This window comes from Polyodon spathula, chromosome 29 (assembly GCF_017654505.1).
Source record: "Polyodon spathula isolate WHYD16114869_AA chromosome 29, ASM1765450v1, whole genome shotgun sequence".
NCBI classification, from domain to species: domain Eukaryota; kingdom Metazoa; phylum Chordata; class Actinopteri; order Acipenseriformes; family Polyodontidae; genus Polyodon; species Polyodon spathula.
The window spans coordinates 5,727,013-5,740,198 of record NC_054562.1 but is presented as its reverse complement, the minus strand read 5'-3'; the positions used below and the strand labels follow the sequence as shown (position 1 = coordinate 5,740,198).

Genomic DNA, 13,186 nt, shown 5'->3' with positions numbered 1-13,186 from the left:
ATAAACTTTTCAATCCAAAGACATTCTCCCAATGTTGTTAAATGCTGTGGCTTAGCGAGCTGGGATACAGCTACTAGAGACAGCATCTACTATAACTACAGTAACGAAACTGTTTCAGCTTAAGTAATACAAGAATTATATAGGGAGCTACCTGAGACTGGGACCAGTTTAATGGTCTCTGTTTTTCCATGCCCTCTTTGCAGGTCTTGATTTATAATAGAGATGAATGCTGTGTGTGCACCAAAATAACCCCAAAAAAGTACAAAAAAAATGCAAATTAGAAGCCCTAGATCAGAGGGGGGTCCAATCCTGGTCCTGGAGGGTAACTCCACTCCAGGTTTAGCAGATCAAATCAGATAATTAACTACTTCAGGGTCTGGTCTGTTCAATTAAACAATTTAAAACAGGGCTGCAACAAAGACCAGGGCCTCTATGTATCCCCCTTCTAAACTGTGCGCATGCACATTCCAGCAGAACATGTGGGGTTTATCAACACTGAGGTTTGCGTGAGAAAGTTCGCACAACAACCGATGAACCGTCATGTGAAATTGGATCTGGCACTTCTGGAAGATCGCTTCCTAAAGGCAGTCCTCGTGGAAGTGTGTGAGACGCTGGGTCCCAGGTTGCACAGACCAGCCAAGCGCACACACCCTACTGCCTATATTCAGGTTCTGTCTTCTACTACAATTGGCTTTTAGACCAATGGTACCTTTTAAATGCAGATCACAGACATAATTTCACGAGCCCCTTTCAGAATATTGATGCTTGGGCTTTTGGACCACCTTCTAAATGAACAGGCTATAGCCAATACCTCTCTCCATCTGCTAAATGTTGTGGCTAAATGGCCCCTAGAGTGGAAGGGCCAACTTTGGCCATCCCTGCGCTAGATTATAAGCAAGCAGTTCAAGTTAAGAGAAAGCGCTATTTGTGTTCTGCCTTCTAATGAGAATACAACGTGGGGAAGCTATAAACAAGATACTTGGATATCTAGTGAAAAGTGTTGAATTTAAATCAAGGGAAGTAATGTTAAAAAACTGTACAATGCATTTGTAAGACCTCATCTAGAATATTGTGTTCAGTTCTGGTCACCTCACTGCAAAAAGGATATTGCTGCTCTAGAAAGAGTGCAAAGAAGAGCGACCAGAATTATTCCGGGTTTAAAAGGCATGTCATATGCAGACAGGCTAAAAGAATTGAATCTGTTCAGTCTTGAACAAAGAAGACTACGCGGCGACCTAATTCAAGCATTCAAAATTCTAAAAGGTATTGACAATGTCGACCCAAGGGACTTTTGCGGCCTGAAAAAAAAAAGGACCAGAACAGAAAATTGTGAGGGTCTGGAATCAACTCCCCAGTAATGTTGTTGAAGCTGACACCCTGGGATCCTTCAAGAAGCTGCTTGATGAAATTCTGGGATCAATAAGCTACTAACAACCAAACGAGCAAGATGGACCGAATGGCCTCCTCTCGTCTGTAACCTTTCTTATGTTCTGATGTTCTCATACAAGTGCTAGTGGAATGGCATTATGTGTTAAATGGGAGCCATGACTGTACAGCCCTATATTTGTTTCTGTGATATAAAGGGGCACCTTAAACTGTACAGTACCCCTCCTCCCCCAGTACTCACACTAGCTTGAGGGACACCAGTGCCTGCAGCACCCCCCGCTCCAGGGAGGAGAAGATATTCCCAGACAGATCCCTGCAAGAGAGACACACGCTGCTCCAGATTCCAAACAATACTGTAGATACTTCACCCATAACCACTGCACACACAGAAAGAAACCTGATCAAGTCAATGACTGGGTTTCAACTAGCAGTTTCTTTTAGTATTTCTTAATTCTGCTCTATTGAGTGTTTATAGTCATGAAAACATGAATAAATTGCTTTTTAAAAAGTTTAAAATAGACACCAAAGTATTTAAAGAGTATATTAACAGAGCTGCCAATATTAACAAATACAAGAGCCGACTATTCGACTGTCGAATCAGCAGTCGCCCTGCACCTATTTCATACACTGCGTGATTAAGCAGGTCCAGTGCGGTGCCCTTACAGCTTTGTGAGGTTGTTGAGTCCCTGGAACACATCAGGAGACAGGCAGCCTATTCTGTTCTTGGACAGGTCCCTGCGAGAGGAGAGAGAGAGAGGGGAGACAGAGAAGAGAGAGGGAAGAGGGGGAGAGGAGGAGAAAGGGGGAGAATGCTTACCTCCGAGTTACTGCATTTCAAAACAAATCATTACTGTTATACATCACTGCTTTATAAAACAACACCTTGAAACGTGTTCACGTCACTTTCTTTTGCTTGTGTTTCACGGGTACCAGTGTTTGCTGCTTTACTTTGCTCTATTCTGCAGTAGGTTCCACGGTTGTTGTATTGATGAAATGTTTTTTCAACAACAGAAATCACACACTGTAAGTGTACTGAGACATACCCTCCGGCAGCGAGGCGATCTGATTGGTTGTAAAGGCTGTGATGGTGTACAATGCAATGTAACCTGCGTACCTGTCTTACTGACAGTGAAGGGGATTCTGCAGTGTCGTTTCTGCTTTATTCTTTGCCAAGCTTACTAACTATTCCAGAACAAAATCATGTGACCTCCTGGCCGTTGTGGTGATTGCTGCAGTGAGGGAGCCCGTCCTACCCTTGTTAAAGAAATTCGATTGGTTAGCAGGCTTAAATCAGACTTCGAAGCATGGGAAGATAAACATGCTTTATCACATAAATCCTGTCTTCTTGAATCTAGGGGCTGATTAACAGCAGTTCCACTGGTTCTCCTGTAGGCGGTGCTGTTGTGATGTTATAATCAGAGGCCAGTATCTGTACTGGGTACTACTGCAGACCCTCAGCAGAGAGACTTGTTAGTATTATACGCACTCAGACACAGAGAAACCCTTGGAAAGACTGCATGAGTATTACATGCACTCAGACAGGACAGGGCTTAGTCAAGGGGTGTGTGTGTGACAGTGTGTTTGTCACTCTGTGTCAGTGAGTTTGTGTGTCAGTGCCCTTATAAAATATTACCTTGATAAATGTGCATAATATTTTTGCAGTTTTTCCCATTGCTTTTACCATTGTTCTGGTATACATTCACCACAGTTTACCATGCCTGTCTGTGCTTTACACTGCTTCCCTGTGCTTCCATGTGCTTCGCTATGCTTCCATGTGCTTCCCTGTGCTTCCCTATGCTTTCCTGTGCTTCCCTGTGCTTCCCTGTGCTTTCACTGCACTGTGCTCTCTGAAGGTTCACTCACAGTCTGCGCAGCTCGCTCAGTCCTTGCAAGGCTCCAGGGAGAATGGTGCTGATCAGATTTCTCTTCAGGTCCCTGTGGACAGACAGACAGACAGACAGACAGACAGAGTGAGATGCCGAGAGAATATATCACAGTTCTAAGTGAGCAAAAAAAATATTACTGTGTGACAAAAGACTACAGAGGGACCAAGTTTAGTTCAGGCTGTTCTCAAAAAAGACTGCCACTAATAGAGTGCTACAATGGGATGAGGCTCCCATTGGTATCGTACCACTGTACTAACTATGCCCTTCACACATGCTCTCCAACGGCAATGCAGTCAGACAGACAGTGGCTCTACATGGCAATGGTTCTGCACTAAGGGTAGCTACAATGGGATGAAAAAACTGTCAGCGGTAACATTTTCAAATTTGAACATACTAGTGGTAACCCTATCATATCAGCACTCTAACCATATCCACACCAGACAGACAGACAGACAGACAGACAGACAGTGAGCTGCAGTATCAGGACTGCTCTTTGCACTGTGCAATAGCTGCTCCACTGCATTGTGCGACAGCTGCTCTACTGCGCTGTGAGACAGCTGCTCCACTGCGCTGTGAGACAGCTGCTCCACTGCGCTGTGCGAGAGCTGCTCCACTGCGCTGTGCGACAGCTGCTCCACTGCGCTGTGAGACAGCTGCTCCACTGCGCTGTGCGAGAGCTGCTCCACTGCGCTGTGCGAGAGCTGCTCCACTGCGCTGTGCGAGAGCTGCTCCACTGCGCTGTGAGACAGCTGCTCCACTGCACTGTGCGATAGCTGCTCCACTGCACTGTGACGTTCCCTTGCTGGTCATGCTGTAGTCTAGTGGTTCTGCTAGCTAGCACACATTGGAATTTGGGATCAGAGTGCGATTTGACTGTTTTCCAGAAAGCTGTCAGGAATGTCAAGTGGGAATTGCACAACTCGATACTTGAGCTCCTCACTTTTATTGTTCCACTAGAGCTTAAGTTTTATTAACACATGTGAGCAATAAATATTCATTTCCCACATGTCCTTTGAAGCTTTTCCACGACCCTCACGCCCGTTTCCCGGTTGCCGTGGAGACAGCCGTGTGTCAAAGCGCTTGGACGCCAGCACTGCACACACCTGCCCCGTGACTAATCCCCCATAGTGCTGGGGAGGTGGTTTATTAGCCAGGTGGGAAAAGAAAGACTAGAGGTCAAAGAGTCTGTAATGAATATGAGTGAACAACACATACTGACACACACACACACACACACAGGGATGGGGTTAAATCTGCCCCTGCCAGCAACCACAGGTGTGGCCATTCCCCAGATAGATTTCCTTTTAAACATGTGTTTAAACATGGGTTACTATGATAGGTCAGGTATGGAAACACGACTCCCATTGCATAGCATTCTGATCCATTCAGGGTTTTACTTCCCTGAGTTTGTTACCTTACACAGTGTGGCGAATCAGACTAGTAAAATCTGGAATGGGTGGAACTGCAACAGGAGTCTTATTTTTATCCCTTTAGATTTTGTCCCCACCACCACCACCTTCGTACAGCCAGTGCTCTGACTCCACTTATCTGATGATCACGAGTCTCCCCACAATAAGGAGGCTAGAGATAAAGCCAGGACTCCTGTAATCAAACCACTCAGGTCTCCCACACACTACACACCACACAACACTACTCCCACCAACAACCATCACTGTGTGGATAAATCGCTCCACAGAAACGAAGATCCACACACAGAGTCGTGCGAGGTCCCTAAGTGTGTGTGTTTGGCAGTGAGTGTGTTTCATGCAGGGAAGATAAACAGTGCAGCACACACAGAGACTATTATCACCTGGATGGGGAATGTGAGAGAGAGAGAGAGAGAGAGAGAGAGAGAGAGAGAGGTAGTGAACATGCTGGTACTTTGTTTTAACACAATCCAGTTAAAAGCAATCACAGGTGTCAATCACATACAAGTATCATAAAAGGGATTTCCACCACAGTTAATATCACTTCACAAAATAAAAACTTCACATTGGAAAGTTTACATGGCAGCAAGTTGAAATGCTCTGAATATGAAAGTAAGGCAGCTCAATACAGCAGCACACAGATCAGTGAAATGTTAAAGCAGCACAATAGAGCAGCACACAGATCAGTGTCATGATAACGTTTTCAGCTCTATTTTAAACGATTACAACGTATTGCATGCGCAGTATAGTAGACCCTGCATTGAAATTGCACTGTTATCAATGGACACTATTGTAATCAGTGCAACGCCCAGTACTATATTAGAGTAGAACAGGCACACTGTCCATGCTGTATCACAACTGGTCTCTGTGCTGAACAGGCACACTGTCCACGCTGTATCAGAACTGGTCTCTATGCTGATTCTGCCAGGTGAACTCTGCTTCCTCATGCGTTGTGAAGGGATGAATGACCTGTATTGATATAGCCAGATAGATGAACCCCAGCACTCTGCTCTGTATTACTGGGATAGCCAGAGAGATGAACCCCAGCACTCTGCTCTGTATTACTGGGATAGCCAGACAGATGAACCTCATGGCCTGTAGCTGCTTCTGATTATACTGCTGGGGTAGCAGACCCCCTTCCCGTCCACCTTCTGTTTAATTTCTGCTTTTGTAGCCTGTGAGCGTGGCTCCAGTTTTCATGACGTGCCATTTCCTGTCTCTCGGCTCTCGTTTATTTTTATAATTCCTCGTATTTTAAACGGTTTTCACTGTGCTGAGAGCCAGCTCAGTGTGATTATCAGCCTGGCCGGGCCCTCTCCTCACAATGGGGTCTCTGTATCGAACAGGAAGTCAGGAGCAGACCGACGCTTGTTTTTATTACAACTTCCTGCTTTCCTGCACAAGTCTTTCCATTCCCCAAGCCCCCCCCCCACACACTGAAGGGGTAAAGAGCCCCACGCACACGTTTAAAAATATCTCCTTCCACATTCCCGGAGCATTCAGATGCTTGTTGCCTTACTCTATATAAGGTCTCCCATGCTGATGCTATCTGCACTGTGCTGGAGCCCTTCTTGGAAAATGTTACCGTCAGTGGAGATCACTGATTTGGGATTTATTTTTAATGTATTTATTTGATATTAATTTTTATTTGAGCAATTTTTGTTTTATTTCATATATATTTCAAAGCCAGGGCGCAATAGCACGGGGGGCCTTTGTGCAAAAAAACGTCAGGACTACATAACAAAAAAATGTGGATTAGATCTGCGAAAATTGAAGGCAGTTTTATCATGTACAGCTCTGGCCAGAAGTTTAGCATCACCCAATTTTGCTTCATAAAGTCGAACGAAACCTGCTGAATAATGATTTCCATTACATGAGAATAGATAGCACATTGAACTACATACTGCTTGTAGTTTCCATATACTTAATAAAAAACTTGCAAAATCTGAAAAATGTGACATTTCGAAATCTAACATGAAATACTGTGCTACTATTAAGGCTTCCAGAACACTTTTGCAATATCATTTAGTATTTTCTTTGCTTATGTGACGTTAAATAAAAGATCTAAAGTTATGCATATAGTTTTTTAAATGATGTCTTAATTCTAAAATTCTAATTGATGCAAACCTTTTTGCTAGAGCATTAGAGTGTGATAGACAGACATAAGGACACAATCCATTCCTGGTTTTACTATGAGCTAAATAAGACACACCTGAGCTGGTTACCTACACACTGGGGCTAAACGTGGAATGTCTTCCAGTAGACTTTTTGCAATATCATTTAGTATTTTCTTTGCTTATGTGACGTTAAATAAAAGATCTAAAGTTATGCATATAGTTTTTTAAATGATGTCTTAATTCTAAAATTCTAATTGATGCAAACCTTTTTGCTAGAGCATTAGAGTGTGATAGACAGACATAAGGACACAATCCATTCCTGGTTTTACTATGAGCTAAATAAGACACACCTGAGCTGGTTACCTGTTGTTCAATAGGAGTCTTATTTCCATCCCTGTGAACGGTACCTACTGGAAACTTCAACATTTTGAATCGGGATCCTATCAACACGCATGCATACAGTACCTTTTCTAATTTAGATTTGTCCAAGCATTACAGGGATAGAAATAAGGCTCCCATTGCATAGCAGTTTCACCCATTCCAGGTTTTACTACAAGCCTGCCAGCATTAGTTAAGGCCTTAATGAACGCTCCTTGTCCTGTGCCAGCCCTGTGCTGGCAGGGCAGAGCAGTAACTGCTGAGCTCTGCTCTGTGCACAGAGTTTACACAACGTGGAGCTGAGTGAACAGAAACACACCAGCCATTAACCAGCAAACAGCATGGCTTGAACCTCACACCAGCCCTGCTGCACCCAGTCCTGGGGTTCAGAGCTCCCCTCAATGAGGTCTACTATTATTGAAACGATCAGGAGCCAGGAGTTAGAGCAGGGTTAGAAGCTCACACCAGCCCTACTGCATCCAGTCTTGGGGTTCAGAACTCCCCTCAATGAAGTCTACTATTATTGAAATGAACAGGAACAACTCCCTTTAACAAACCCACAGACTCGGGTGTGAGTTCTTTCAAGTACATTTACCAGGGTCCTGGTTGTTCAAACTCAATAATGCACCTGAACATGCTTGCCTGATTTTCACTGCCTTTGATTCAGCCGAAGCTCATTTATACAGGCAGCTTCAATTAACTGAATAATGAAAATGTTACCTTTCCTGCTACTGCTACATCTATCCTTGTAAAACTTTACCACAGGAAATCTGCAAGGTCATTGTAAAGTGCTCCCATCCAGTGGTAATCCACACATTTACCACACTCTACAACAGCTTGCCACGGTTTATTAAATATACTTTACCATAACATACAATGCTTATCTATGACTTATCAAACTTTCACTGTGCTTTATTACACTTTACTATGCTTTCTAGCACTATGGTAAACTTTTATTAGGGAACTACTACAACTAATATAATAATAATAATAATAATAATAATAATAATAATAATAATAATAATAACGTAAGCCTAAAAACATTTCACAGATGCTTCGAATGCGGAAGGGCCCTGCAGTGGTGGAGTGTGGGACTGGGAGAGAAGACACTCTGCCTGTGTGACGTTATCTCTGCTTAGAGTTCAGATTCTTCAGTAATAATACAAAGACAGTCCATGCAATTAGTCATCATTAACAGTGCATGTGAACATATGTGTGTGTGTGTGTGTGTGTGTGTGTGTGTGTGTGTGTGTGTGTGTGTGTGTGTGTGTGTGTGTGTGTGTGTGTGTGTGTGTGTGTGTGTGTGTGTGTGTGTGTGTGTGTGTGTGTGTGTGTGAGTGTGTGCGTTTGTTGTAAGTTTCGCTAACCCCATGCCACAGTTCACTCAATAAACATTCCCCTTCCTTCCAGTTTATCACACAGGCACATCTGGAATCCATCAGACACAATGATATACACAGACTCGGAGAATCACACACACACAGACACACACACACAGACTCAGAGAGACTCACACACAGACACAGAGAGACTCACGCACAGACTCACACAGTCTCAGAGAGACTCTCTCACACACACACACAGACTCACACAGTCCCACTGTGTTACACACTCACCCCCCCTCTCAGTATCTCTCAAAGCCCCTATTCTCCTCTAATTAAGGCTCTATCCTGCCGGTGTAGTTAGTGCAGTTTGTTTTGGGGGCGAGAGGCTGCTTGGAGAGAGGCCAGGCCACATCCTCCAGCTCATTATTCTAATTAAAACACCGTCAATCAGATAAGACAGGCCGGGAGAGAGGTCTGCACTGACTCAACTCGTTAAGGGACTGGAGAGGAGAGGAGAGGGGGAGGGAGAGAGAGTGGGGAGGAGAGGGGGAGAGAGGGTGAGAGGGAGAGGAGAGGGAGAGGGGTCTGCACTGACTCAACTCATTAAGGGACCGGAGAGGAGAGGGGGGAGGGGGAGGAAAGGGAGAGTGGATGAGAGAAAAGGGAGAGGAGAGGGAGAGGGGGAGAGGGTAAGAAAAGAGTGAGAGGGGGAGAGAGAAGAGTGAGAGGAGAGGGAGAGGGGGAGGGGGAGAGGGGGAGAGGGAGAGGAGAGGATGGAGAGGATGATGGAGAGGGAGAAGTAGAGGGAGAGGGACATGCAGTTCATTATTTGAGAGCTGTGTTTTTGCTTTTGTATACCTTTTCCTTGTGTCCTTACCCAAACTGAATCCACTTTTCTGAAAACCAAATTCTTGTTGAGACGGAGAATCTGAAATTATGGGATACCAAGCTATCTGGGAGACCCTTTGTTTGAAGTTTTGAAACATTGGAATGGAATGGAATGTTATAATAATCATTTTATTAAAAGGTGTAACATAGCACTGGGGTAAACACTGAGAATAAGGACCCTGGCACAGGAACCAGCAGCACTGGGGTAAACACTGAGAATAAGGACCCTGGCACAGGAACCAGCAGCACTGGGGTAAACACTGAGAATAAGGACCCTGGCACAGGAACCAGCAGCACTGGGGTAAACACTGAGAATAAGGACCCTGGCACAGGAACCAGCAGCACTGGGGTAAACACTGAGAATAAGGACCCTGGCACAGGAACCAGTAGCACTGGGGTAAACACTGAGAATAAGGACCCTGGCACAGGAACCAGTAGCACTGGGGTAAACACTGAGAATAAGGACCCTGGCACAGGAACCAGTAGCACTGGGGTAAACACTGAGAATAAGGACCCTGGCACAGGAACCAGTAGCACTGGGGTAAACACTGAGAATAAGGACCCTGGCACAGGAACCAGCAGCACTGGGGTAAACACTGAGAATAAGGACCCTGGCACAGGAACCAGCAGCACTGGGGTAAACACTGAGAATAAGGACCCTGGCACAGGAAAAAGCGAGCTACAACTGAGCAACTCCACCCAGCAAAGGGTTTGAAATATTTTGCTAGTCCAGATTAACAGCAGCCTGTCTGTGTGCCTCCCCTTTGACCCCAGATCCGTTACACCGCCCCCTGCTGGTTTACGATCCCCCGGAGGGGTTCACACAATGAGTTTGGGGGGCGGGACTGGTCTGGTTACAGACCTTTGAACCCAAATTGGATGGGAGGGGGCGGGGTGCAGACTCCCAGCTGTCTTCACTCTGCACTTTTTTGATGAAATACAATACAATACAATACCTTCCCTAAATCAATTAAAGGCTGGTAATCATTGAGGTACGGTCAAGTATCAACCACCTCACAAGCTTGCTACTTGTAATGTCAAATCAGAACAGAACAGCCCTACACCCCCAGTGACAGCATTTCTAAACACGTCTATACCTATATATATATTTCTAAACATTTCTATACCACGATCAGTATATATAAAAACAAGAAGAAGAAGAAGAAGAAGAAGAAGAAGAAGAAGAAGAAGAAGAAGAAGAAGAAGAAGAAGAACTCACAGTTTCTCAAGTCCGTTCAGACCCAGAAATGATCCATTTCGTAGAACGCTGATCCGGTTCTTGCTAAGAATCCTGCGGGGAGAAAAAACAAATACAAGCAGTCAGACAGACAGGCTCGTGGACTGTGTCTTCACCCAGGAACTGTTCTTGCAGGTAATCAAATAACAGGGACACATTTGGAGTTTTGAGTTCTCCACAGAAACAGCATCTGGACTTTAAACGTGTAGTCTAGTCTACCAAGCAATCTGATAAGAATCAAACCCATTTAAATAATGTACTTTCACAAACATCACACAGGGCAATTACTAACACTGTTTTATCTACATAATTGCTCTCAGATCCCCAGTACAGCACAGAGTTCCTTATAAAAGACTATTGAATTAGCTGGCTCTCAGATCCCCAGTACAGCACTGAGTTCTCTACACTAGACTGTATTGAATAAGCTGGCTGTCAGATCCCCTGTACAGCACTGAGTTCTCTATACTAGACTATATTGAATTAGCTGGCTGTCAGATCCCCTGTACAGCACTGAATTCTCTATACTAGACTGTACTGAATTAGCTGGTTCAGATCCCCTGTAAAGCAAAGAGTTCTCTAGACTACACCGTATTTTTAAACACCTCTCTCTCTGAGTTTGAGAGCAGATCCGTTTCCAGGAAGTGTTCTCTACGTGACCCTTGACCTTGGGTGCTGGGTCTGTCTGAACGCTGAGCAAACAGCTAATTGCCCCCATTTCCTGTTCGAACCTATGCCATGGTCTTGACAGGGCAGCAACCTGTCTTTCTGTCTGTCTGCCTGTCTGCTGCTGATCTGGTACCATGGTACTGCAATGGATTACCAGCCGTGTGGGCTGTGTGTTCATACCATTGGGATCCCAATGGTGCCAGTCTACCAACCTTGTCCCATTGATGCTTCCCTTGTGCTAGCACTGCCCCTCATTACAAAATACTTGCAATACCATTGTGATGCAGCTGTCATCATTGCCATTGGACAGCAAATAGGAAGAGTACGGTTGGTATACTTCGGTACATTTCACCCTGTGGCAGCCTTTGTGCTACGATTGCCCCTCAGTATAATGCAGAACCATTGCATTGTCATTGCACTGTCACTGTCTGTCTGTCTGCATTGCCATTGAAGATCGTTCTGGGAAAGGAATATTGCCTTGAGCGCTGATACAAGTAAACCAAATCCAAATAAACAAGTAATTAAATGAACAGGAAAGTGGCGTCTCTGCTCTGTCTCTTTAAATCCCTGCCGTGGCTGGAGCACACAGCACAGCACAGCACAGCACAGCACAGCACAGCACAGCACAGACGTTGCTGTTTAACACAGCGCCGCCTTCCAGGGCCCTTTTTAAACACACGTCCTTCAACAAACAGAGCTTGTACCCAATTAAAGACCAAACATGAGGGGAGAGAGAGAGAGAGAGAGAGAGAGAGAGAGAGAGAGAGAGAGAGAGAGAGAGAGAAAGGCAGTGCAGCTTCCAGCACATGTGAGTCTGCCTGTCTGTCTGTCTGTCTGTCTGTCACCAGGGTTGTGAGCTCACTGGGAGAACCAGGAAACCAGAAAGAGGTAGAGAGACAGAGAGGTGGAGATAGAGAAAGGGGGGAAGAGAGGGAAATAGAGGGAGACAACCCTTTCACTCTCCAACCTCTATATACACCTCTGTATACATATATACCAGTTTATATAGACTTCAGGCTTTATATCCCCATGGACTGAACCTGGACAGCTTTAAAACTGAATACTGAGGCAACCTCAATACTGAAGCTGACTTCACACGACCGTCAATAGGTGGTCTTTTCACTCAGTTTAAACAAGCTTTACTATACATGATATCATATACTATAATAATACAATATATAACTGCTATCCCATCCTCCACCCTCACACCCAGCTATCTTCTCTAACACAGCATACTGACATAACACAGTGTACTGTAAGAGTACAATACAACAACAACAACAATAATAATAATAATAATAATAATAATAATAATAATAATAATAATAATAATAATAATCTGAGGCTGCCTCCCTCTCCTTCGCTCTCCCTCAGACTCTGTGTTCCCATGGTGATGGATCTCTGTCTGTTCTCAATCTGAGGTCGTGCTGAACTTCCTTCAAGTAAACATAGAAAAAAAAAACCCAGGAAAAATACTGAAGAAATTATTTATTCCCTCAAGCGGAGCTGGAAGGGCTCCGAGCGTTGCCGTGGTGACGTACTCATTCGTAAATGAACTCTCCTTGGATAAGATCATATTTTTTCCTTTCTATCTGTGTAACCCCCACTCTCACCGTTTCAGAGTTGTGGGGTTCCAGCACCCCTAAACAACCACGCTGTATTGGTTACTGCACTTAATAACACAATACTGTGATTGGCTGAGCAAGAGTCCAAGCAAATTGCATTCTGGGTTCTGTCTTTATTCTGGATGTCTCCAGCCGCATTAATGACACACCTCTTTTGTCGCAGGCATGGTCCATATTATAATGGCAATAAGACACTCTGGGGCCATATTTCCAAAGCGTTTACTCCAGCCTTTAATTAACTCGGATTTCTT

General features: G+C 44.6%; 1 protein-coding gene across 1 annotated transcript in view; it reads right to left on the bottom strand.

Moving 5' to 3' along the window:
- LOC121302244 (adhesion G protein-coupled receptor A2-like) overlaps window positions 1–13,186 on the bottom strand; it is a 54,757-nt gene that overhangs the window by 17,506 nt on the left and 24,065 nt on the right. Inside the window, exons 2-5 of the mRNA XM_041232085.1 lie at window positions 10,627–10,698; window positions 3,250–3,321; window positions 2,050–2,121; window positions 1,628–1,699 (exon numbers count right to left, since the gene is read on the bottom strand). Coding sequence (XP_041088019.1) covers window positions 1,628–1,699; window positions 2,050–2,121; window positions 3,250–3,321; window positions 10,627–10,698 — 288 coding nt within the window. The remainder of the gene's footprint in view (window positions 1–1,627; window positions 1,700–2,049; window positions 2,122–3,249; window positions 3,322–10,626; window positions 10,699–13,186) is intronic.